Source organism: Neofelis nebulosa, chromosome 5, assembly GCF_028018385.1.
Source record: "Neofelis nebulosa isolate mNeoNeb1 chromosome 5, mNeoNeb1.pri, whole genome shotgun sequence".
NCBI classification, from domain to species: Eukaryota; Metazoa; Chordata; class Mammalia; order Carnivora; family Felidae; genus Neofelis; species Neofelis nebulosa.
This window is the reverse complement of record NC_080786.1, coordinates 31111081-31138944: the sequence shown is the minus strand read 5'-3', so window position 1 is coordinate 31138944 and position 27864 is coordinate 31111081. Positions and strand designations below refer to the sequence as shown.

General features: G+C 47.2%; 1 protein-coding gene across 2 annotated transcripts in view; it reads right to left on the bottom strand.

Annotated features, from left to right (window-relative positions):
- EPHB1 (EPH receptor B1) overlaps nt 1-27864 on the bottom strand; it is a 432844-nt gene that overhangs the window by 107502 nt on the left and 297478 nt on the right. For both annotated transcript variants that reach the window (XM_058729964.1, XM_058729965.1), the window contains exon 5: nt 13125-13460. In XM_058729964.1, the coding sequence (XP_058585947.1) occupies nt 13125-13460 (336 nt within the window). The remainder of the gene's footprint in view (nt 1-13124; nt 13461-27864) is intronic.

Below are 27864 nucleotides of genomic sequence, written 5' to 3'. Positions count from 1 at the left end.
TGGGCTGTAATCGCTACCTTGGGACAGATCTAACTTTCCAAGTGCTCATCTCTGCTCTCCATCACTGGAATAAACTCTTTAGAGTAGAAGTCATGTTTTTAGCCTCTTCCTACTGTGTTAGCACATAATAGATGTCCCATAAGGGTTTGCTTTTACTGGAGTGATTTCAGTCTCTTCTCTAAAGACACTGGAAGTTAAAGGGTCAGAAAATCATGTACCTATACCTAACATAGACAGCGGCCCTCCAGGGATAAAGGCTCAGCCGGGAGGGCAGGCAAGGTTGTCAAGTGCCTTCTGTGGAGCAGGTGCAGTGCCCCTGGGGAGGAATACGGAGTGGGTCTGAATAGAGCCATCCTGGGAGCTCAGGGGCAGGAGTGCTTTACATAGCACAGAGGCAGAGGCTGGGAGGCTGGGGCCACCCCAACTCACTGGGAGGTTTCAGATGAAATGCTACCCTAGCATTAGCAGTTTTCTAATTTTCCTTCTTTTATTAAGAGCTGTGGAATCCTTTCTCCTAACAAAATTTTCCCTGAAGCATTAAAGGAGAAGCAGAACCATTCAGCTGCTCTGGGTGAATCAGAAGCAGGAGTCCCAGAGCCCAGAAGCCAGTCCATTTCCTATCTCCCCAGCCCAGACTCTGAAGGGGTCACAAAGAGATCCAAAAGTGCTGGGCAGCCTCCACAAGTCCCTTTGAGGCCTCAGACTAAATTATGGGTGCTCATAAACGGCGTGGGTGATGAGATTGGGACTGAGGGGCTGGTATGGTAGGTTATCTTGTTCCTTATATGAAACGCATTCTTAGGAAAAAACTAAAATCTAGATTTAAATGTCAGCTAAGGACTTCAGGTCCACCAGTTACTGAAGACAAAGAGGAACAGTTTGCACACAGACGAACTGTGCAAATGAGGAATTGTGTTTCCTCTGACATTTCTATTCTAGGAGATAACTTTGTTGAGAAGGTATTGCTCAGATAACAGGTTCTCCCTCTGATGATGAAAACTCATTTCATTGCACAAATATGCTTGAATTTTACATTAGGAAGCCTGACTCATTAAATATTTTTGGTGCAGTAACACTTCTGGCCAAAGTAGATTAAACAAATAAGCAATTAGTTTGGAGACTGGATATGAATACAAAAGCAGAATTAATTATATTTCTAATTGTTTTCTCCTATTGTGGACATTGGCTTCTTGGCTTTTGCTCTGGGCTTGCCTTGAGCTGACCCTGACGCCCTGTTCCAATCTCCCTCTTTACCTTGGGGTCAACTAAGGACAGAGGACTGCTTTGTGGGGGTGGCATCATTTTGATTCTGTTGTAGAATATTGGCTGAGTCTCTCTGTGGGCTCAGCGAAGCAGGAGTGGGAGAGAAAGTGAGGGCTTCAGGCCTGGGTGGCTGAGTCAGTCCTATATCATATAGGTGCTTCCATCTTGGGTCCATCCATGAAGGGCTTGGTTCCAAGACAAGGGAGGGGGTGTGACAACTGGGGGTTGGAGGCTGGGGGCTGTTCTGGGGATGCAGGTTTATAGAAGAGGCTCTCATTTGTGATATTAGTGCTGATGAAGGGAGGGTTCTTTGTTGGGATCATCCAACTGACCCTGCTAGTTCTCAAACTGTGATCCCAGTTCACCTGGGAGCTGACATGAAATGTAGAATCTTGAGCCCCACTCCAGACTTACTGGATCAGAAATGCTGGGGGTAGGGCTCAACAATCTGTGTTTTAACAAGTCCTCCAGGGGATTCTGAGGCACACTCAAATTTGAAAACTATTTGTCTAGAAATCTAAAAATCAGAATGTAAAACTTTGAAAGGACATCTGAGGTCACTCAGTTTTCTGCCAATTCTTACAATTTATGGATTTGAGCACTGAAGGCTGAAGGGAAAGTGACTTCCCTAAGTCCTCAGCAGGCGAGAGCAGAGTAGGAATGATGGTTCCAGCCATCGCTCCCCTCCCCCTGCACTCAGGCACCAGGCACTGAGGGTGCCCAGTACGGGGTTGGGGGGGTACAGTTCCTCAGGGATATCAGGGGTCCCCAGCAGGGAGGTGGAATTGTGTGGAGCCCTGTGCCACAGGAAGAAAGCATCACAGCTAGTGGGGTCCTGAGACCCTCCTAGGTCACCCCACCTGGCTCCTCCTCCCTGCTGGGGTAACCAGAAAGCATACCAGGAAATGGCCCTAAGGATGCAAACCTGAGTGCTTTGGCCCTGTGGCAGTGGGAGGCTCTGGAAGGATATGTGAGTGTATGAGGGGCACTTGTCAGGCGGTGCCTGTCCCAGGACAGCGAGGCTGAGGACGGATCCATCAGCTCTGCCTCCTGCAGGTCTGTCATCCTTTCCGGGTGTGGGGCAAGCACTGTGGCAGATCCTGTTTGTTGAATGTTTGATCACAGAAGGCAGTTCATAGAATCCCCCGTTGTGTGCCTGCTCCCTGGCTGTCACCCGCACATCTTCAGCAGGGTGCCCCCCACAGCTGGGAAACCCACCGCCATCACCCTAAGACTGACATTGCCACTACTGACACTGGGCTGTGAACTGTGCCTACAGTCTCTGTGACTGTCCTCCCCGAGCCTGGAGATGGAAGTCTCCTGGCCGTGGGGCCCAGACCCCTCATCCTGCGGGCAAGTTTCCTTCCTGCAATGCCCAGCTGTGAGCCCCTCTCTGCATGTCACCATCCCCACAATGGTACAGGTCTCCCTCCCCTGGACTCTGACTCCCGGGGACACCTCTGCCTGCAGACCTCTGAAGGGTGGTGGTTTACAGTTTCGTGTCTGGCACACCTCTGGGTTGGGAAGTGGACTGTGTCCTCCTTGTTTCCAGTCACTACTTCCACAACATGGCTCACCATCCTCCACACCCTCTGTTAAAATGTCACTCAGCTGGGCCACAGCGCTCCAAGCTTGGGACCACTGTGTACTCCCTCCCACCACCAGTCCCAACTCACTGAAGACTTGGGCTCCTGTCTTCTCCATCCTGTCTTCAGTGGATAACTTGCATATCCACCAGAATAATGTACTTTCTGTTCCCTGACCCCCACAACTCTTCCACATCTGACACTTGGATTCGGCCTCACCTGACATCCATATTCAAAGCCACAAATTCAAGTTTTCTTCTTCCTCTGCAATCTCTGATGAGTCCACTGCAACTTTTGTTGGCTCCTCCAGCCCCCTCAGCCTTGACTTCCACCCCATGCATCAGCCCTTTCCCTTACTTGTGTCCCTCATTATCCAGCCCAGTTCCATCTTTGCAAAAACAAAATTGACAATACTCCCTCAACCCTCAGGTGGGAGTTGCCTTTAGCTTTTCTGAGAACACAACCAGCAAAACTCAACCCTAGAGAGATCCACAATTAACTTCCTGTAGGGTCAGCCACGCACTGCTGAGAAAGTCACATAACAGGGCAGATGGGCAGCTTTGTAAACACATGATCACCAGCTTCCAAGGAGCCCTCATGTTTTCTAGAAATGCAGAATTTCTCTGCTCAATCCCATTTCCCCATCTCTGCAATGGCACTACCAAACTTGCCATTCTCAAACCTTTGACCCCAATACTTCTCCATTCACCCTCAGCAACCAAGCTTATCTCCTACATTGTGGAGAAAATATCCAACTGCATAACTAATACCTCGACTTGGGAACTCAAGCTCCACAAATCACTCATGTGCAGAACTGACCCCACCTCCCCTTGCCACCATCCCTGAACACTTCTGGGAGGCCCTGACAAGTCTCCTATGTATTTGCAAACCATCCACTCAATCTCCTGCTTCTCTGCTCTCCATGTTACCTGCCTGCGATATGCCCCCTAGGAAAGCTGTTCACTAAGCCACATTTCCAGTCCCCTCCCTGAGGACCTGTGGCCATGTTCAGCACAAGCCTTACAACCTCTGAGAGCCCGACCTCCCTGCTGCACTATGACACCTCATCACGTAGCCTCAAGGCTGCCTATTGTGCTCAAACTTCACCCTGTTATTCCTGCAAAGCTGCCTTCCTTCCACTCCTTGTCCTGGGCCCTCACTCTCTTCCAGGACATCAGACAAACCAACAGACACCACGATGTCCTGTCTCCACCCGGCCCTTGCACACCCAGCATCTCACAAGCTTCCCTCCCCACATGCAGACCTGTTCCTGCAAACAAATGCCAGCCCGCTGGTTGATGAAGCACCAAAGACCATGAACATTATATAAAGCCAGTCAGGACATTCCAGAACAGAGGACACCATGCTGACGTACAGGGGTTACTGGAGGAGTGAGATCTGGTCATTTCCCTCAGGAGCCATACAGCCTATCAGGAAAAATACAGCCTAAGCACATGAAAAACTTATGTGCATTTAAGAACTCACTGTGTCATCCTTATAACTAGTGCAGTTCAGAGAAGGGCAAACACACATAAAGATTTTCTATGGGGCAGATATGCTCACAGGGGCCCTTGTTCCCTTGAGCTGCTCTGGACAGATAAAGTATTTGCTATGTTCAGAAAGAAAGAGAGTGAGGGAGGGAAGGAGTGAAGGAAGGCACGCAGGAAGGGAGGGAGGGAGGAAGAAAAAAAGAAATTTTAAAATCATAGGGCTCAATTCTATAGTTGATGTCCTGCAGCTCAGATCGCAGAAGGAAACTGATCCCAAGGCCTGAGGGTTGGCAGAGAGTCTCTCTTGCACTGAAAAATATTTGTGGTCTGGTGTTGCCTTTATTTACCCAGAACATTTAATGTGCCTTTTTTCTCCATCTTTCACATCCGCTCCGAGAAGATGTTAATTTTCTGAAATTAAACACTTAGCTTGATTACTGTTTTGTTAATTGCGGCATTCAAAAACCCCTGGTGCTCCTGCCTGTTTAACACGGCTGGTGCTGTGAAAATGATAGGCACGGAGTTGGCATGCCGGTGGACAGACAGCAGCAGTGGAATGCTATCCCAACTACCCCCAGCTTTGCCTGCTCCAGCAGCTGGGTCCTTGCCCGTGAGAGAGGGGCAAGCCCAGGTCACAGAAGAGGGTCTCCCACAGAGCCTTGTTTTGGGAGGACAGTGCCCCCAGGAAGTTCCAGGTCTCGCCAACATCTGGAAGAATGCAGAGGCATAACTCCCATCACAGCACCTGCCCAAAGATGTTTGAGGAAGGAAAGACCACAGACAGAGTTCAAGCTGTACCATTTGCTAATGTCTGAGATGAGTCTAAGAAAGAATGAGGCATCCATTCATACATTTGCTTGATACTTCATTAATCCATTCAATAAACATTTATTGACTTCTATTATTTCAGGCACCTAGCTAGACACTGGGGAACAATAACCAATAAGATGGATACAGGCATGCTGTACCAAAGATTATAGTTGTGGCTCACAGAGTCAACATGTGCCAGAGAAGTGCAGGGCAGACACATCACGAGGATGCCTCCTCCCGGCCACCTCCTTTGCCAAGGCCGCAGGGTGAACAGCAGCTATCTCATAATCCAATCAGAAGTTCCCTCTGTGAGATTCCCTCCATAAGGAGAATTATTGCAATCTCATTTGGACTTTGAGCAGGGTAAGGAATTACTACAATCTTAACTGCCAGCAGTGTGTCCCATCTTCACTCAACAAGCCACATAGTTGGGAGTGTCTGGCCCAAGGTGGAGTGAAATGAGCACTGGCGCCCCAAACCCCATAAGTGCTCTGGTCATCCCAGCAGGGATGCAAGGTGGGGCATTCTCAGCTGTTAGTAGCATCACCAGGCACCGCTCACAAACCAGAACAGGGAGAATACCCACGCGCAACCACTGCACGGCCCAGCAAGCGATATCTGTCCATGAGAAGTCCAAATTGGTGAGTTAGTGAGCAATACAATAGCCCATCCAACACTGTCACTCTTTAGCAGTAGCTGCTACGGACTGAGATACTCTCTATCGATGGCATGTGGCTGCACCCTAACTTTGGTAAAGTGAGAGTTGGCATCACAGCAGGTTATAGTACCAAGAACCCAATGGAAGGACCCCTTGTGTTGCTGTTTCCCAGCTAGTCATCTGCTTCCCTGTGACTTTTCTGGGCCTCTGACCTCAGTCTCAGTGAGTGCTGTGGACTAGAACGTGAGCTCCACAAGGCACAGATTTTTGCCTGTGTTGTTTGCTCCTGTGTTCCTGGTGCTTAAAGTGGTGTATGACCCACAGAAAGCCTCAATAATTTTTGTTGAGAAACTGAATGAATGGGAGCCCCTAGAAGCCGGAACCAATGAATCAGCCTGTAGAAAGCAGTCACAAGGCTGTGTTGAATGAATGAATACACTTCCAAAGTTGAAATGCTTAAACAAATAAATAAAGCAAACTCCTTTGAGTATGGGTGAGTCTCACTGTGCTCCTCTAAGTGGATCAGGGCTGCTGGCATCATCCGAACATCATTCCCTTCAGTTTTCCTTCTAGGAGCCACTGAGGAGGAAGATACCTAGCCAGCTGGCTGGCTGTCACCACCCCCAAGGCAAACATTTATGGACTAATTCATATGTAGGGACTAAAGGATCCTGGCAATTACTTATCAAGTTTCCCTGTGCCTAGCACTGTGTGGTCCCTCCCTCAAGGAGCTGGGGTAGGTGAGAAAATCTGATTTTCCACAGAGTTCATCATCTAGTGGAGAGCCCCAAGGCTGCAGGGGTGGAAGCCATGACTTTTACCGTGAGCAGTACTCCTGCTGACCTACTCTGCTCCACAGACAACACAAAACTGTTTGCAAATGGCCCAGACCTTTCTGAGGCCACTTAAAATTTCCTTTTCCAGATACCATATGTTTTTACTCTTATGTGGATCCTGAGAAACTTAACAGAAGACCATGGGGGAGGGGAAGGAAAAAAAAAATTAGGGAGAGAGCCAAGCCATAAGAGACTCTTAAAAACAGATAATAAACTTGATGGTTGATGGGGGATGGGAGGGAGGGGTGGGTGGGTAATGGGCATTGAAGAGGGCACCTGTCGGGAGGAGCACTGGGTGTTGTATGGAAACCAATTTGACAATAAATTTCATATAAAAAAAATTTCCTTCTCAATGTCAAGGCTTAAGAAACAATAAAAACAATCTTTTTAGAATTAACAACAAGAAGAAACCAATGAAATGAGCTATGAAATTGAATGAAGAACAGTGAAAATTTCATTTACTTAAGGGTTTTAAACTTTCTTTATTAATTTCAATGAAAGTTTTCTTTAAAGTCATTCCAGTCTTTTTAAAGTTCTGACTCAATCTTTTCTCTGCTTTGGAGCAAATTTCACCTACTAATTTCCAATGAGACCAGCCCCTAAAAATGAACTGGTTTCAGCATATGGATCTTAACACTCTAAATTTTTACAGGCAGCACTGTAATATTGTTTTAATATTTAATTTTGAGATTTACATAATATCTTTCCTCCAAAGAGCTCGATCTATTGCAATATCATAAAATTCCTTTTCATATTCAAAGATTATTCTTTATGCATGCAAATACTATATTTAACCAAGGAATAATGCAAATTAGGTGATGTGTTCAGAGGAATGGGTGGGCTAGGTAATTCTTTTGTAGAAAAAGTAGCATTTCTGAGTGACTTTAATTGTCTAGGAGCTTCAAAAATGCCTTAAAAATGGACAAACTATTGGGGCTTATGACCATTAATAGAAGTAATGCAGTACCTTTTAAACAAAATTAAGCAATGGGTTGTGTCTGTGGGCACAGTGAATATGTTAATATTCCATATGCAATAGGCATAGTGGGCCATCCACCGACCAAGCGTAATATAATGTCAGATATAGATACTGTTGATGCCATCATGAAAGTAAGAGGCCAAGGGCTGCTTCTCCAAATACATGAGAAGGAAGGATAGACAGGCTCCTCAGAGTGGCAAGATCAGCCTGTGCCAGGTATACATACAGGTTCTAGCTCCGCTGTCCTTGTCAACTTACCGGGACTTCGCTACTCACCTTTCTAGTGCCTACTCCTCCCTCAAAGAATGGACAAACCCATACATGCCATTTATCTGATGGGGATGACATCAGTTCCAAACAAAGGGATGGAGGGGCCTTGGAAGGAAAGCCTAGGAAGAGAGTCCAGCAAATTTCTGTCTGGCCCAGAAACGATGCTCATCTCCCCATCATAGCATTGGTCACAAAGTCACTTTCTGTCCTGTCTCATTTGCTTGTCGCAACAGCACTCGGAAGCAGGTGTCATTATTTACATTTTACAGTTGAGGAAGGAGGGGTCATCACTCATACGAGTGATGTGAACTTGCCTGAGTCGTGTGAAAAGCAGAGAGAGGGTCCAACTGCAGGGTCCCCTGCTGCACCTCTGCCACACTGAGCACAGGAGCTGAGACAGGTGACTGCCCCATGGTGGAAAAGGGCTAGACCAACACAGCACACTTGCCATCCAGGCGTGGCTAAGTCAGATTAGCCCTCTGAGGTAGAGGTGAGAAACCACAGCCAACACGTTTGGCTCTCAAGTGCTTTAAAATTTTCTAATTAGTTGTCAGCATTTTAAATCTAGGTTATCAGCTTATAAGTTCTGGCACTGCTGGGTGTGGCATCACTTACTGGAGCTGGGCAGAGGCTCGCCCTGTCCTCTACAGTCCTCTGTGGTCCTCACCACTCCCTACTGCCTGACACTTGGCCATGTTTTGCTCCTCTCCACTGCTAGACAGGCCTCGTGGGCCTTTGGGTTTGTTCTCTCTGGGTTAGTTGGTCCTAAATTCACGGACTCTATTTTGCAGCAAGTTGGTTTTTAAGATGTGCCAGTCTGATTTGTCTTATTTACTTTTTCCAGGATTTCCTCTGAGGTCCCCTTCCCCAACTCTGACACTCTGAATCTAGTTGGCAGAAAAGAGAAGTAAAGTTTGTCATTCACTTTAATTCTCTCTGACAGCAGATGATCCGGCCATCAGTCTGAATCTGGGGCCAGGTGCCAGAGAGTGACTGCAGGAGTTAGTGGTGATAACAACCTCTCTGCAGATCGCTTGGCCACTGGAACAGAGAGAGTTCCACCTGAGCTGGTCTATTTTAAACTCAAGGCAGCTGTATTCAGTGCGAGGCTGCATCCCTGAAGACCTCACGTAAATCTGAGCTTGCATAATTCATGACCAACCCTGACCAAAGATGATGGACATTTTTTTTTGACAGCTGAAGTGGCCTAGCTATGTGGCAATGGCTTAGAGGGAGCTTACAACTTACCCGGCTCACCATAATGCGATTTTTGATCAGTCAGAGGATAAAATGGCCACAAATCTGAGTTTGAAACCTAGAAACATCACTGCTGCCTATAAGGTGCTGAGAAAATTCTGAAAGCACTCTGACCCCAGTTTCTTCATCTGATCCACCTCAATTTATAAAGAACTTGGTAGGTGCTTGGCACACTGGAGGTGCTCAAAATAGTAGTTCTCGGCCACTGCCTATGGGCTGGGTGAGGATCTGATCCTGATACTCTCCAAGTGATATGAGATCCTTGAGAAGTCATGACTATAGACATGACTGGGGTTGTTATGGAAGGATACGGAAGCCCTCTGCATCTCAGGACCCAAGAGATCCTTCAGTGTTCCCTCAGTGATGCTTGTCTCTGTGTATGCTATGGACCAAAAGACGATTATAAAACCTCCTATGGTCTTAGATCACAGCCCTGAGGGTCAAGGAAAGCCTCATGGTGACTCCCTCTGATGGACTGATGCCAACCAGTTCTTTTTATTAGATACCTCAATCAGCTAGGATGAGCTGCCTGCTTCCACTGGGCAGGGCTCACGATAGCAGCAGATGCAGCATCAGCGTGGCGTGCCTGGGCAGCCCTGAGAAGGGGGGGCATGGAAATTCTGTGTCTGCTGAATAGTAAGAGTTACATGCCCAGCCATGGATGTGGTCTGTAGCTCCCAACAAAAGAAAGCACCAGCCCAAAGCAGCAACCAGCCTCCCAGGATAGAGTCTGATAATCATGAGCATCGGGTTTCAGATCAAGTCCAAGACCACTGAGCAGCCAACTTATCCAAACCCTTCTCTTGTGTGACCCTTACTGACACCCACTGTCAAGATCCAATTCACCGTGGGGGGACACCTTGGATCCCTCAACGAACACACACTCATCTCCATCTTGATCCAGAGGCAGGGAAAAGTCTTTTGTGGTTCTGTGTCACAGAGAAAATTGTGGAAGAGTAACAGAGGGTGCACAGTGAGGTGCTCTTTTGAGCCAGAGGACACTGGCTGGCTCTGAAAACTTTCTCCATGTGCAGAGGGACTGCCCACTGTTTAGGGAAGGAAACAGGAAGGCAGAATCAAAGGTGATTTCCTGCCAACCCTCTTCTAATCCTAGATTCTCAAACCCCTTTAAGCTTCTTCTTCCTTATCAGAAACATATGAACAACGCCTAAGTCATGGGTAATTATGAGGATCAAATGAGTCCATGTATGACAAAATTCTTTGTCAACTCAAAAACAAAACAAAATGAACCAACAAACATGAGGTGTTAAGCTATGATAATAATTATTCACCTACTCCTCAATCAGGATCCATTCAACGGTCCCCAGCTATTTCAGTTTGGGCAGTTCTAGACCCAGAATAGGTCCTCGATAGCACTTATCATTTGATTTAATAATTGATTCCAGGATAGCTCTGGGTCAAATTCTTTACCTTCTATCTACCTACTCATGACCCAGACAGTAGGAGGGGGGTGGCAGGGGCCGTGCCATATCACGAGGTCAGGGTGGGGAGGCTGACCTGGACTTCACCCAGAACGGAAGAGTTCAGGGGTCCCTGGAAAGACGTTAGACATGTCATAATTTGTGGACTTGCATGGGTCCATCTACCCTGTTCCTTACTGGATCTGAGTGATACGGCTTTTATGATGCCATAAAAGGCCTCTCACAGAGGAACAGGCCCAAGTGTTTATTTTGAAAAATCTCATCTTTTAAAAGAGTTATCTGTTGGTTGAAAATAATTTGCATTCACATGTGGATCTGTCAAAGCAGTGTGAAAGCACCATGTTCCTCAGGGCCTCACAGTCCACAGATTAGGACCCATGGGCCCCCTTGTCATTTGTTTTGTAACAACCATATGCCACTGAGAAGCACCCTTCTCTTATTGATTATAAACTTTCTGACACCCAAATTCCAGAATTCCCAAAAAGAAATCATAGACTGGAACATGTGGATGGGGCTAGGACCCCCAAATCAGGGAAGGTTAGGAATAGAGGGCCCACCAAAGGGGGAACAAAGGCCATGAGAAATGTGCTTGTGGAGGAGAAAATGAGTGAGGATCAAAACAAATACTTTGAATGCCGGCAATGCCAGGCCCCTTGCAGGAGCCCTGGTCGCTCAGCGCCTCTGCAGCCTGGGAAGGTGCAGATGGCAAGACAAGCAGATGGGCAGGTTCGGGAATAGCAGGGTAAGGAAAGGGAGGGGCAGGAATCAAAGTAAACCGCCATAAGTGGCAGGTTTGTTCGCACATTCTTAGAGAGAGAGAGCAGACAGCCAAGCCCAGCATGACATGACAGCCTGGCAGGATTATTAGTCCCCGAAGCTGGGACACTAAAATATTTCAGCCAGTTTTCTGCCTTAAACTCTCCAAGGGAAACACTGCTAACAAAGGCTGCCCATGTTCCGTGTTCAACGTGATATAGAAATTACCATTCCCTTTTCTTTGGGTAAGACAGACTGTCACAACCTTTGTCTCCACGGCACTGGGGCTGTGGTCACCAGCTGGAGGCTTCCACACTTCCACGCCTATTTTCTCACGGCACACACATGCATGCAAACACGTGACCATACACATACATACAAACATGCACACACGAACACACACGTGTTCACAGCAACAACGCAGCCATCTGGACAGCCATGCTCTCCTACAACACCTTTTTTTCTCCTGAGTTCTGACAGCTTAAACCCAAGAATCATCTGCCATCAAAGATGCCTGGGATTGAAAGAGGCAGAAGGAGCCTGAGGATGGGGAGGTGAGGAGCAGACAAGGACGGAATAGGGAAGAGGAGGTTAAGAAAGGGGAGCTGCACACAGGGAGAGAGAGAAAAGAGACGTGCCTGGCTCCAGCTATTCCACTAACAAGCTGTCCTTCTAGAATTTGTTGATTGAAAAAAATCCATAATTCCAAATAAGATCACAGTCCATTGCCCACGACCCCTATTGCCTATAGACTTTCCCTCTGCAGTCTTGCACCATCACCCCAGGGGAGAGATTGCTCATTTCTAACTCCCTCGGTATTTACTGCATGTGTATGGTACACACGCTTAGAATACACCATGCCGCAGGTTTGTATTTTGTGTCTACGTCCTGCAAATTCTTCAGTGAATGAGTTTTGTGGGAGGAACGGTGTTGTCCGTTCCTGTACTCCTCACAGTGTCTAATCCGCAGCTGGGCCCACGTCAGATGCTAACTAACCGTCTCTTAATAATGAGTGAGTAAATAAATAAATGAGTGAGTGAGTGCCTGAATGGACTGGCTAAACGGACATACAAAGGAATGGGTTGTTGCAAGAGGTGTAAAAAGCAATACAGAGAAAAGGTCAGAAGAGTGAGAGATACAGACATAAAGAGAAGAGAAGGAAATGTCTGGTGAGCTGTGCACGCCTCAGGGACGTACAGGCCGTCAGGAGTGATCTACTGCCAACTACCTGAAGTCTCTCTAACAGTGGAGCATTCATTTAGGCAAGCTATACAGGAGAATGCACTCTTGAATTACACAGTTTAATTGAAAAATAATCTATGAAGGCAATCCTCACTTTATCACATGATTTCTGGGAAGCTTCCTTCATTGGGTTTTCTGATAAAGCGGCACCAGGGTTCTCAAGATCGTGCAGACCCATCCATCTGTCTGTCCATCTACCACCCATCCGTCTGTCCATCCATCTATCTTTCCAAAGGCATTTGTTGAATCCCAGCTGGATGCAGAGCTGGGGGTTCTACGCTGGCCTGGATATCCCTCTTTGCTTTTGTGCTGAGCACGAAAATATCCCTCAGAATCCAACTCACTCTCAGAGGTGAAACACTATTTTCTGCCATGTTTCCTCCATGGCCACAAATGCCCATCGCCTGACACCTTCACCCCTGGGAGGAGGCCTGAAAGCAGAATGGGTGTGACTGAAGCTTTGTTCCTTCACGGGGATGGATAGGGAGCCAGCCACACAGACAGACAGAAGGAGCACAGATGCCTCCAGACTCACCGGCTTGGTTCGTGGTGATGTTGACGGAGACATGCTGTGGGGGGAAGGGGCTCTTGCTGGAGACTCCATTGACGGCCTGGATGTCGAAGGTATAGGGGGTGTGGGCCCACAGGCTGCTGATGGAGACACGGCACTCGGTCAGGCCCAGCTGCCTGGGTACAAACTCCACGTTGTCGTCACAGCGGGAGCAGCTCCGACGGTCTGCCCGGCACTTTCTACAGATGATGTTGTAGGTCACATCATCCCGCCCGCCTGTCTCCCTTGGCGGATGCCACTCCAGAATGATAGATGTCTCATTGACAATGGAGATGACATTGCGGGGACCTGACGGGACACCTGTAGGGAGACAAAGAAGGGCCCAGTGAGGCTAGGCAGAAGCTTCCTCCTCCTGCCTCTCTCCATCTGCCTTTGGTGTATCTCCTTCCCTGTCACACACATGTATCACCGTCAGTCCGTCAAGGCCAAATCGCCATGCTCCAATCCATTCTGAGAATATATGGTGGACAGAAATGACAACCTGGCCTAAACTTCCCTCTCAGTCATCCCAGTGGGGACAGTGGCAATCGTGTGTGCCAAAGGAGAGGAGGGTGCAGGGATCTGGGTTCAAGCTCTTTGGTTTTCAGGACCAAGCCACTTCCTCTAGCCAGCTTTAGGGTATGCTACACATATGTAGTAGACACTTACTGGATTCCTGTCTTTTCTTTGTGTAGAATTCAAGGGTTGAGGGACATGAGTGACCCATCAAAAGCTCCGACATATCCTGGCATCTTGCACAAAACCACATGCGATTTGGAGTCTGCGTGATGTGTACATGCTGGGGCTATTTCTCTGTCGGGCAGGCTGCCAGATCACCTGGATACATGAATATTCACAGTGCCCAAGCTTTGGTGAAGACAAGAAGCCAAGTTGGCTGGGAGGTTCGTATAGCCACCATTTTTTACCCCATGACATGAGAAGAACATAGAGATTTATTCTAGACATTCTGCTAGCTGCTTTACACCTATTACCTGAGAAGAGACAGTAATTAATTTGATTTTATAGAAAGGGAAACTAAAACTGAGAATGGAGACTGGCTGTGAATCATGTGGTATGTAAGAACTGCAGCCAGTGTGGAGACCCCTGTCTGCCTGATTCCAAAGCTCATGCACTTTAACAACAGCCTTATGCTGCCTGCTAGTGAAACCGGCTATCCTTCCCTACTAAGGGAAAAGCCATTTCCCACTCTGGCCTTACACTGGTATGGTACTCCAAAGGTTGATCATCAGATCTGTTCATGGATAACAGGAGATTTGACCAGACTCTCTCTCCTACAAACCAGCCAGACTCAATGGGAGTCAAGGAGAGCAGACTCTTCCCTCTGGATAGCTCTGTCTATAGATGGTGTTCACACTGTGGCAAAGGTTGAAACGCCTTGCTAAATACTAAATTCTAGAAAACCTAGTCCTTTGTAGGAAGGGAACATATCTCTGAATTAACAGCCAAGGTGCTGGGCATTTTGAGAATCTCCTGCCCAGAAACAGAACAGATCACAGCCTCAGGTTCCCAAGCTAAGCGCTGCATGTCCTCAATGTCTAATGATGAAAATGAATCCCACCCAAAAGCCCCCCTTCTGAATGGCGGGTCTGCTGGAGCAGCCGCTCTGGATAGTAATGCATTCAGAATTCACACACGTGACTGTCGCCAGCTGAACGAAGACATGTGTAAAGTGGTTCATGCTGAAGACAGGAATCAAATGCCAACAAACAAAATGAGGGAATAACAACAAGGTCGGGGGGCACCAGGGAAGGATTCTGTGTTGAATCAGTCAACAGCAAGCAGCTAGAGCAGAAAGCAAATATTAAATCGGATTCTATTAAAACGTGAAAGAAAATCAGTACTGTACTATATAAAGCCCATTAGGCCTGAGCTAAAGCACAACTTTCATACAGGCTTGTGACAGGGCAGGATTCATGAAGCATTTTTACTGAAGTCTTGCAAATAGCGTTCAAGAATTCCCAACCCATCTGCCCAGGGATAAACATCCGTCTCTTCTCGGATCAGCACACAGCTAGTGCTGAGAGGGTAGCTGGCATGGCCGTTGCTGGGTTCTTACTCGGCCGGGCCAGCTTCACCTTGCGCTGCACTATTCGTTAATGTGCATATTGGCCAGTGCCTATCTTGGACACGTCTGTTTGCTCAGACTGATGAGATTTGGACCACAAGCTCCCAGTGGTCAGTGCCACTGCTCCCTCTCTCAGCAGACAGCCTAGCCTCTGCCACAGGCCACCATCTCTCATACTCATCATAAATACATTCATCCAGCACTTGCTCTCTGCTGGGTGTGGAAGGATTCTTTAACAATGTTATCTTATTGCAGCTTTGGGACGCCATCACTGGAAAGCAGCCTTGGTTGGTAGAGCAGAGATAGGTACTGCCCAGGAGAGGGACCACCCATTCTTCCCACCCTGTGGAGGCCTCCCCATGTCATTATCTCCTTTCTCCCATGACCTTAATCTTCACCTTCTCCCCTGGCTCCACCTTCTCCACTTAAACTCCCATTAGATTTTTGCTATTTTAAAAGCTAAAGCAGCACCACTGGCATCTATGTTGACTGCCCTCTCTTCTTCGCCCTCCAGCCAAGTTTTCCAAAGTGGAGGGCCTCCTCTCTCCTTGCTTGGGCAAGTGCAGTCCAGTTACTACCCCCCCCCCCCGCACCCCCCCCCCCCCCGTCACTGCTTTTCTTTTGGCATCCCACCTGACAAATGCAGAGAACGCCATTCAGTCCTTCCCTTGCTTGACACCCTGCATGATCAGTAGCCAGACCCTGACAGTCACATCTTCTGTGTCCCCCACATTCAGTCACTACAGTGATGTCCCACCTCTTTGTCCTCAGAATGTTCCCTTCCTCAATATCTTCACCCCCTTAGAACTCCAGGCCCTGTGGACTTTCCTGCCCTAGAGCAACAGCCTTCTTGTGAATCCTCCCACACTGCTTTGCACCCCTCCTGTCCGTTCTATTCTGCCAGAGAGTGGGTTCTGAAATGCCCATGAGATCATAGTGTTCCCCTGCTCAAACTGCAACTGCCCAAAAGTTTACCTCCTTTCCACATCCTTCAAGTCCCCATGTAGTCGTCTTACTCATGATCTTATCCCTGGTCACTTGACCCTCAAAGTGGCCTTATACTGTGGCCTGTAGGAAGATTCCTGTGATTTCCTGTGCATACTAAACTCCCTTCATGCCCCTGAGCCTCTGCACAGTGTTCTCTTCTGTCTGCAATTCCTTTCCTCCTTATCCATTTGATGAACTCCTGCTCACCACCCAAGATCTAGTACTCAATTTCACCAGGAGGCTTCTCTGATGCCTGCAGTCACGTACCCCCCACCCTTGGGCTTCCATAAGCCTATTTCTAGATGCTAACACAGATTCCATTATTGCACTGTGATGATCTCTTCCTCTGTGTTGAACTCACCACGCTGTGGCTTCCTGGTGGTGGGAGCTTGTGGCTGGCTTATCTCCGTGGTTCACATGTCCCAGCTCTTTGCTCAGGGGAGGCTCCTCACACTTGGTTTTGACCTCTGCTCAGGGTGCACAACTTAAGATCACCCCATCCTAGCATGAGATGCCCTGCTGTGGGGCAGAGGGAGGATACAGTTGTGGTAACAGGGAAGACTGCTTGTGGCCCTGAGTGGTAGAGGCTTTAGTGAGATAAAGGTGGCAAGTGAGGAGCTGGTTTGGAGAGGACTTCCCTGTCCCTTGATCCAGTGGTGTCCCTGGCAGGTGGGATGATCCCATTTGATGCTGCCCCGTGCCTGCTCCCCGCTCAGGAAGAAAAGTGGCAGGTTTCCAAGAAGATTTTTTCATGTTTATTTAGACACAGCCTTCATATAAAGCAACTACTGCACCATTCTCTTTCATGGCTGCTTTCCAGAGCAAATGCATCCGTGGGGCATGAATGGGGACCTATGGGGACCTATAGGGCCCATGTTTATTGATTCCAGAACTGCGTATATCTGAATCCTTTCCTTTCAAGGAAAGCTAGAAGAACCCAAATATGTCTTGCTGTGTGTCCTTCCCCGCCATGTCCGCAAGAGTAGGGGTGTGTCTTGTTTCAGAGCCCAGCAGAGTGCCTGGGCTCACAGTACACATCTGTGGAGATGGCCCGAGTCTGGTCCACAAACAGTGATTGGGATCCTGTTCACTACTCATTCATTCACTCACTCACTTCTTTAACAAATACTCCTGTGTAATTCTAGGCACTCAGAGGTTAGGGAAAGGCCAGATAGACAAACTTCTGCTCCCATGGAACTTACTTACATTCTGGTGAGAGAAAACAGACAGAAGGAAGAAGGAAAGAAAGGAAAGAAAGAAGGAAACATGGAGATAAATGAGATGACTTCAGATAAAAATAAGTGCTATAAAATAAAATAGCCCCCAGGTTAAGACTGCTTCCCAATGGGGTACCTGGGTGGCTCAGTCGGCTAAGCATCCAACTCTTGATTTTGGCTCAGGTGATGATCTCATGGTTCATGAGTTCTAGACCCACATCAGGCTCTGTGCTGACAGCACAGAGCCTGCTTGGGATTCTCTCTCTCCCTCCATCTCTGCCGCTCCCCTGCTCAAGCTCTTTCTCTCTCTCTCAAAATAAATGAATAAACATTAAAGAAATAATAAAAAAAAAAAAAGATTGCCTCCCAACAATGCTTAGGTCCTGCCCCTTTTCCCAGGAGGCCTGCTCTGGGCAGGGCAAGCCAGGGGCCAGTCTCTGGGTAGCTAAAATGGCAATGGTCCCTGGTCTGTGCTCCATCAGCCTAATGATAAGGGCATGTTCCTGCCAGCAGGTTGTTCAGCCTTGCCTGTACTTGGGAGAGTCTGACCACAGCATGTTTGGCCTCAGAATAAATGTCCCTAGACAAAGGTGCTAGGCCACCTCTACCCCTCCAAGCAGCACTCCCTGGGCTTGAGGCCCTTACCCCTGTGGGGAGTGTCTGTCCAGAACCAGAGCTCCACTCAACATCCTCAGGAAGGAGGCTAACTGAGGCAACCAAACAAAAATGTCAAAAGGCGGGGGGAGTAGAGGGGGAGGCCAGAAAGAGAAGAAAATTCTTCATCTCCGTCAGCAAAAGGCCTCAGTGCATGCAGTGGTAGGGGCTCAGAGCCACAGTCTCCTTGTCTAAAGCTCCCTGCTCTTGCGTCCATGTCCTCGTTTTTCTTAATTATATACAGACAGGCTTTTTGAAGCTTCTCTGATCTGTTGCCACGGTTACTACTGATGAAAGCTTCCTGTGAAAAGGGCTAAAGAGACTCAGTCCTTTTAAAATATGGGAAAACCACTGAGCTGGCTTAAGTGGGAGGGGCATGGTAGGTCCTGGGTCATGAGGATAGGGCTCTGTGTTTTCCAGAATGTGCCTGAGAGGTTGGCTCAGCCTGCGTGAGTACAGTTGGCACTGGGACCTCAAAGAGTTAAACAGAAAAGATCCTTCTAGAGACACAAGATTAGCCCAAGTGTTGCCATACTGAGATAGAATCTTCTGCTTCTTAATGTGATTTGGGCAGGATGAATTTTTTTTTTTTTTTTAAAGACTGGAGAGACAGGGTGAGTGAGTTTATTTGTAGGCATTAAGCTGGAAATAAGAGCACTCCTGAGTAATCAAAGGGAAAATCTGCTGAAGATAGGTCAGCCCTGAAAGCCAATTCCTTTATCAGGAATCTTAATAAGGCCAACTTCCTGGTCTCAGAATTTAGATGTGAACTTCAGCCTGGTCCAAGGTGCCAACCAGGTAGGGTCCAGCTAACTGTGCCTTGCTGCAGCCAGGATCTATATACTTGCATCCCTCCCCATGGGGAGCTGGTGAGGGTGACAACCACAATGAGGTGAAGCTTTCCAGGGAGACCCTATGTGCAGGCTGAGATTGCACTGTTCTGTGTCAGGCCAGAGATGGGATCCTCCACGTTGTGTGCACAACTGCTTGAAGGATTTGACGAAAGAGAAAGATGTTACCCAGAAAAATGGACAAATACTTAAACACAAACATGAGTTTTCAGAGACTCTGAGGGGTTCATAGTTCCTTGAAACTAACCAGTGAACACCCTAGATGTTCACAGCAACCAAGTTCAAAAATAATCTCTTGTTGGTGACCCTTGAGATGGTGAACTTCTAAGCCTTAATACTCTCAACTGAAAAGAGGTAGTTTTGAGGATTTAATGAGATAATATACCTAAGGAGTTTAGCTGTGTGGCCTGTACACAGAGGAACTCCATAAATATCAGTTGCTATTATAATTAGTATTGCCATTATTAGAAGATTTGGAGCCCTGAACCATTCATTCAATTAAGATTGATCTTGTGCAGCCCCTCATTCATTGAGCAGAGACCCCATGCCCAGAACTGTGCTGGCACTGTGAAAGCCATGAAGCTATGGAAGCCACAGCCCATGATGCTGGGGAGCCCAGACGCTTTCTAGTCAGGCAAGACCCCACACCCATGGGTCCTAGAATCTGTGGACACACACAATTAAGGATCAAAGTAAGTAATACAGACACAAAGAGTTATAGGTGTCTGGGAAAAGATAAGATCAGTGCAGAACAAAATATTCAGAGATGGTGTCTGGGGCCTTGTCTACCAGTTGGAGCTACATGTACAGACTTGGAGGCTGTGCTCCAGTCTATACTCCTTAGGGCACTAATCCCTGAAAACACATCCAGGAAGGAGGAGAGCCCTAATCTTGGGCATGGGGCTGTGTCTCCAGAATGGGTCCAGCTCTTTTTAACCTTCTTGTGCTCCTATATATCTGCTCCTTAGCCTCTCAAGAGGTGGTCTGGCTTTAACATGGAATCTGGGTTTGCTTGTTCTCTCTCACCCTATGGGCAGGGAAATACATCCTTTACCCCTACAGCAAACTACATCCTCAACTCAGTCTTCTTTTAGGAGAAAGGATGGAGATACCGTCTGGGAATGGGTCAAGAAGGACAGTTGATACTCAAGATTCTTAAATATTGTAAGTCAAAAGAATGCAGAGATAATGTTCTTGAGGCTGAGCAGAGTCAAGACAGTAGTTTGGAAAACTGACTGCATACTTTAATGTGGGCTAAGGGTTAAGAGGGGATGGAGAGGGAGATCAGAAAATGACACCAGGAGTAGGGATGGTGCAAAAAGCATGGCATGGGGGCCCAGGAAGACATGGGTGGGGTGGTGAGAATTGGTTATAAAAAATTACAGTACTATTGGGACATCTCTTTACTTATTGCTCACTATGAAAGAGATACTTAAGGAACTATGTCTGAATAATTGGGAAGCTTTCTGGAGAAAGGAGAAAGTCCTTTGAGATTTTATAGAGAGACAGATAGAGGTCTAGGAACAGAGGCGGACATGGAAACAGAGCTGTAGAGGTATGACGAGGTCTTTTATGGAGGCAAAATATGCAGCAAACCAGGTCAGGCTGGTTGTTATGTCTTTGCCCTCAATACAGCATAGAGGGCTAAAATCAGGATGGGTTGGAAGGTAACATAAGCCAAAAGAGGGAAATTTTGCAATTATCAGAAATGTAGTAGAGTTATCGAATAAACATGAAGTGGACCCACATTCAGTTGTAGTTCCTTCTTTGGTATCTGGTTATTTAAAAACAATACCAAACAAAGAAGCTTTTCTTTATTTTTTTAGGTGCCATGTATAGTTATGACACTCCCCAGCCTAAGTTCAGCTCTGTCTCTCCCTCTCTCTTTCTATCCTGAGGATGCCAATTCCTCTCCCATCATTCCTGCAGTAGGTGTAGAGTTTCTGGGAGAAACTGGACAGGAATGCCCACTGTCCTAAAGGAAAGGGTTGTGATGTCCTGTAACATGCTGGTTCAGAACTTTGGAGAGGGGTATGTGCCTGCGTGCTCCCATCCCCCTTCACAGAGGTGCCTTGGATAGCAGTGGGGCAGTTCCTAAGATTCTATGTCAGGCACCAATAACATCACAATAATAGGAGCCAGTGGCAGCCAGAGTTTTCAAGTCTTATTGGGGGATGTGGGGTGGCTGTTTGAAGACAGATCAGAAAACCACAAATGATTTATCAGAGACCTGGTGGAAAGTAGTGGCATCAAAATGGGCTAGTGAGGCAACCTCCACTCAATAGTAGAAGCTTAGACGGACTTTATTGAGATCCTTACAAAAAAAAAAAAAAAAAGACCAAGGACTACCTACAATTTGTGAGTGATGAGCACCAGACATTTGGAACACTGTTTTGCTTAGTGTGAAGATGGTAATGTGTCAAGTTCTGAGGTGCCCCTTCCAAAGAGGCGGTTGTGCTGGAGGCCTGAGGCAGCAGGGCTAGAAAGTTGAGTGGTGCCTGTCCCATTGCAAGTGAGGCACCCTGGTTGCTCCCCTCAAAATATAGACTCCCCCTGGGACAAGGATGAGAGGTGGTTGAAACCTGGGGAAATCATGTTGCTTTATTTTTCCTAACAGTCCTAGATCCCACTATTCCCAGAGACAGTTTTATGCCACCTTTGGAACCAGTTTAAAATGAACCCAGGGACATAGGCTTCCAGTGGACAGACACCTATGCCATCTGCATGGTCGTCAGAAGGATAAGACATTGATTTGGTGGGACTTGTGTGCTTTATGCCACTAACTGAGTGATTAATATCGGCTGTTTTCCTAGAGTAGATTCCTACAAGGATCATTTGTAAGAGCAGAGCTTTGGTTTCCATTTTGCGGAGTTATATATGCAATTCTGAGATTTGTTTTAATAACAAACCCTATATGCAAAGTACTACCTTAGGTATTTTGGTATATTACTTAATAAAATCCCATCTCCCAACATTCAACAAGGTAGGAACTATTGTCCCCATTTTACATATGAGGAAACTGTAGCTCAGAGACATTAAGTAGCTTGCTCAAGTCATGTGGCTGGTGAGTGATGAAATCAAGACTTGAGTCCAGGCCTGGCCACTCTCAAAGCTCATCCTTAGCAACTCTTCCACCCAGGGTGGAGGCACCTAAGGGTGTAAGGTGCAGGAGTAATGCAAATGCATCCGGGTGCTGGGGGTGGGGGGATGGGTCTCTCAGGATGGCAGGAGGCTCTTGTTCCTGAGCTGTTTCAGTAGCTTCCCTAGAGAGACAGAGCAGCCGTGGTTCCAGCACTATGCTGAGCAAGTCTGCACGTGTTGCTCATTAGGGTCTTGGAAACACTGGGCCCGTACTCAGGCAATTCTCCTAATCATAACAGTTAGTAATAAGAAGAAATGATTAGTCAAAACAAGGAGGGACCCTGCTGAGAGGGATTTCGGGAGCATCAGAGAACCTAATGTTACACATTTCACCAAACAGCAATGTTTGTAGAAAGTACTTCTTGTTTCTCCTGCTTCAATGGAGCTAATTGTCTGGGAGAGAGGGGGTGGATTACATTCTGGGGAAAAAAGATGGCCCCTCTACCTGGCCTGAGCTGAAGCCCAAGCGTCTAATTTCTACAAGGCTGCAGAACCCCTGGAGGATGTCTGAGACGCCTGTACCTGGAGAGGCAGCGTATTTCAGTAGAAATGTCTCCCACCACTGCCTGGGTGGGGAGGTATACAAGGCTTAATCTTCTATTTGTGGCCCAAGGTGAGGCCAGAGAGAGGGAAACTTTGACATGACTCTCTCCTGCAGATTTCTTGGAGATACTTCAAGTCCAGGAGAGCTATAGGGCATGTGTCATCTTAAAGACATGGCCTCCAAGACCTCTTTCCCAGCCCTGCAATGAGGCTCAGTGGCCTTGTGGAGTGGTGAGAGATACACCAGACTCATAAGGAAAAAGATCGGGGCTGAGGGCCAGCTTTGCCACAGTGTGACCTTACGTAGGTCACTTACACTCTCTGAGCCTCACCTTTCATTGATCTGTGACTGATAGAGCTAGACATGTTTATTGAGATCCTACTATGTGCTATGCCCTTTGTATAAGATTATGGTATAAAAATTCACTGACATATGCCCTGACAGGTCCAAAATCTGCAGGGGAGGTGGGCACCTGTACTACAGCCACAGAAACCACTGACTGACAAGGCTGGTGGAGATGCACTCCCAGATTCGTGGATTATTCATTCGGTTTTCCCTGGGAATACAGAGAAGAATCTGCCAGACATTATCTCATTCAGTTCTCAAAGAGACTCTCTCTAGGGATACAGAAAAGATCCAGGTTCCAAAGAGAACAATTCAAGGCCAAGGGGGCAAAAAGAGAAATTGAAAAAGTAGGTATTCCTCCCAGAAAGTTACAGGTCATCCAAAATCAAATCCCTATTCTGACACTTTATAGACACACTTATTCTCAGAACAGGAAGAAACCTTGGAGATCATGGTGTATCCCTGGTGGTGAATGCCCTCTACAGTCCCTACCTGGTTGGCCAGACTCTTTTTTTTTTTTTTAATTATTTTTATTTTTGAGGGGGGGAGAGGAGAGGGGGAGGAGGGGGGGGAGAGAGAGAGAGAGAGAGAGAGAGCGAGCACATGCAAGTGGGGAAGGGGCAGAGAGAGAGGGAGACAGGATTTGAAGCAGTTTCTGTGCTGACAGCAGAGAGCCCGATGCAGGGCTCAAAGTTGCAAACTGAAAGATCATGACCTGAGTTGAAGTCAGATGCTTAACTGACTGAGCCATCCAAGCGCCCGAGCCTCTCTTTATTCTTCCAGCGATGGAAGCTCACTACTAAGGAGCCATCTCTTAACAGTAACCAGAACCTATTTTCAAATATAATGAAAAAAGGTACCTACTCACAATAGCCACAAACCCCATAAGGTACCTAGGATTAAATCTCACAAGTCCTGTGTAATAATACCTGTATTAAGACAACTATAAAACTTTACGTAAGGGCACAAAAGTAGACTTGAATACTGTGCTCCTGGATGGAGAGGTATATCATAAAAATGACAGACCTTCCAGAAGCAATCTATATATTCAATACAACCCCAATCTCAATTTAATAGGACTGCTTAATGAAATGCGCCAAGCTGATTTCACAGTTCGTCTTGAAGAAAAAAGTGTTTGAGAATGGGCAAGGCATTTTTGACGAATGGAAGGTAGGGGTTTGATTTACAAGTTATTGAAACGTTTATAAAGGTACCATCTTTAGAACAGCTTAGAAGTGATGCCAGAACAGAACATTCTCTCAACAGGAAAAAAATAAAGGTCAGTATGTACCGGGCATTTAGTAAATAATAAAAGAGGCATCTCACTAACATGTGGACAATTCAGGTGGAGTTGATGGGATGTTATTTTTAATAAGATGTAAGAACACCAGGATCACATCCTACACAAAAATAAATTCCAGATGGAGGAAGGAGCTAAACATAAACACTATTAATAGAAAATACAGAGACTGTTTTTATACCTTAGAGCAGGAGGACATATACCAAACCCAGGCAAAAAGTCAATAATCAAATCCCCAAAACCAGAAGGAAAAAGATGGTCAGGTTTGGGTTTAAATAAAAATGTCAATATGACAACCTCCCCCCACAAAAAACTATACCCATAAGTAGAGTTAAAAATCAGTGGAGGGCTGGGGCGGTGGTGGGAGAGAGAATGCCCTGTATAATTAGTGGGCATCTAGAAATCAATTTTTTAAAATAGAAAAAGGGCAAGGGTTATGAACAGTCAATTCCCAGAAGACAAATAAACTGGTCAAGAAACATATGAAAAGTACACCCTAATTTATAATTAGGGAAATACTATTCAAAAATACTAGGAGATCAGTCAAATTGGCAAAAAGTAAAAGCTGGCCTGTATGTGGAGAATTCTGCAAGGTGCACATAAGGGGTGTAAATGGGATGAGTCCCTTGGGAGAGCACTTAGGTAATATTGATTGCCTTTCTGAGTGTATGTGCCCACCAACCCAGCAATTCTATTTCCAGGTGAATTTCCTGCACAAATACAAGCGTATGTGCCCCCCAAGGTATGTCTGAGCATTTTTGCAGCAATATTGTTTATATTAGGAAAAGGATGGAGTTAGCCCGAATGTCTACCCGGGGCGGGGGGTGCTGTGTAACACAGCAGAAGTCACTGGTGCCTCCTCCACCCAATTCTCTCTTCCCCAGTCTCACAGAAGATAGGCTTCCCAGACACTAGAAATCACATGATGAGTCCTAGCCCATGAAATGTGATCCTTCACTGTCTGAAATGGGGTGTCACTAGATTGGTGCCATGCCGCCTCAGAGGCAGAGCATCCTCCTTCCTGACGGAAGCAACTTAGCACTGAGGGTAAAGAGACCTGAATCTTGCCAGTCAGGCCCGGGTGAAATCAGGCCTGGCCACTCACTGATGTGTAAGCCCTTTTGGGCCTCTGTTTTCTTACCTATAAATTGGGAATAACAGGAGTACCTATCTTCTCTTCTGTGAGACTGAGAAGATCCATGTCAGGCGCTTAGCACTGTGCCTGCCTCACATGTGGTAAGACCTCAGTCAGAGTCAGCGATTTTCTCAGTCTTGTCATGCACGTGCGTTCCCACTCTAATCGGTTGTGGCCGGCATAGTCGAGCGCCATGGGACACAGCATGTGACATCTCCTCAGAATAGGCCTTGGCCCCAAGTCCTGAGCAGGGGCTACAGGCACAGGCACAGGCACAAGCACAAGCCTCTTCACTGAACATGGGCACAAACACTGCCCTTCACTCTCAAGCAGAGCAAATTCTCACCTTACTCACAGTTCCCCTTTACTGGCCAGCAGACAGTGTGCTTTTTGTGGGAACCGAGCGGCCCTCCATCTGTGCTCACCGAGCACCGTCAGGGCTTGGCGGTGCCCAGTGCTTCCCACCACCCACGGCCCACTCGCCCCCACCAAACCACCCACTTTCTGTGTACACCTGGCCCAGCAGAGCCAGCCTATACCAAGCTTCATCTCACTACACAGATGCCATGAAGGCTTCACTCCAGACGGCAACATCGAACATCTTTGTCCCCATTTCCAAGGTGAACAGAGCTCAGAGGTGACCCAGAGGAGATGCTCAAAAGGTCACCTTGGGTATCTCCTGCAAGTCTGAGCCCAGAGCCATGCGGAAGGCAGCACACTGCTATTACCACTGCCCTGACCTTCTCTCTACAGAAGGGGGCGGAATGACAGAGGGGCCTTTGTGTCCAGGCAGCCTCTGGCCCTCTGCCCTTTTGCCTCTGAGATAAGTCATTCATGTGACTTGAGAATTAGAGCACTCTTGACTGAGTGGGATGGAGGGTGGCCTCTGGCACAGGCTGGAGGAAATCCTGGCCCTTCCACAGGCTGACCTCAGACTGAAGCCTGCTCTTCCTCTGCAAAGTCATTCATGATCATTTATCCACTGGAGAGCCCAGCCTTTAAGACCACAGCCAACCCCATATCATAAGAGTTCTCAGGTGTCTGGCTCCGACTGGGCACTTTCCAGCCAACTGTGTGCCAAGTTTCTCAGAAGACCAGACACACAGTTTCAAAATAAATCACTACAAAACGCTGGCATCCCTGTCTTATGCCACACATAGTTCAGAGAGCATGGGCATACACAAACTGACTATGAGATCCACTTTTGTTCACTTTGCCCACCTTCCCACACAATTCAGGAGCCCCCTTGGCAGGCCTCACAAGCACCCCTCTTGCACACCTCCAGTTAGGGGGAGATTGCTAATTACTCAGGAGGCTTTTGGTCTCTGGACAATGTTTGTAATCCACCTTTACACTAAGTTGAAAGTGGCTTCCTTCTAAATCTTTGATGAGAGTCAAAGACACCTCGTGTCCCACTCTTTGTCAAACACAAGTGAAGCCATGCTGATGTATGTGGGTCTTGGTTCTGGTATCCTTGCCACATTCACATGTGTTACCAAACCAGGAAATCTGGAAGGTCACAGTTCTGGATTGAGAAAGTATTGGCTGCTACCAGGTTTCCGATATGGCAAACTAGAGGGTCAGGGAATGAAAGAGGGGGTGGAGCCAGGGACCCCCCCCCCCCCCCGACACCTGTCATTATGGTGCTGAGGGTAGATTCCGAAGCTGGCTATCAGGGTCAATGGCCAGTAGCAAGGGGGTGGAGTGGGTTGATATGGGTTCCAGGGCTAACTGACAGTGGTGATCTTGAATGGCGACCGTAGAGACAGCACTGGACAGAGATCTAGGCGTGAGATACATCCCAGACTCCACCATGACATGTGGGCTTGGCCTTTTGGTGTCAGAATTGGATCAGGGTCTGATACTGAATACTATGGATGAAAGAGGGAAGACTGGAGGAATCAGGAGGCCATCTGGAGACCACCTATGAGGAGCTGGGGACCAAGATGGTCTACATAAATGATATACAGATTTGTGATCACATTATGATGGGGTAGACACAGGGGGTGATGTCACAATTCAGCCAACCGAGAATGGATCTCCAGGAATATTTGCTCTAAAATTCCCATTTCCCCCACACTTTTATTCTGTTCTTATTTTGGATTAGGCAATTTAGATATGACCCTGACGCACCTCTTATCCTTATTCATAACAACCAAAACAATGACAATCATTTATGGAGCACTTCCCATATGTCTTTGAGTACTGAGGTATTTTACATTCATTATCAGAGTGGGTACAATAACAAACTATAGCTTCCTTTTTTGAAAAAGAAACAGAGGTTCAGAGAGGTTAGATAATCTACCCAAGGCCATGCTGCAAGGGAAGGGTGGAGCCAAGAGTCAATCCTGGGCTACCTGATTCCAACAGCAGGACTCTTAACACTCAACTGTGTTGGGTACCTACTGTATAAGGTCATGGAGAGGGTAAAATAAATCAGATTAGCATGTCAAAGAGCTCCCAGT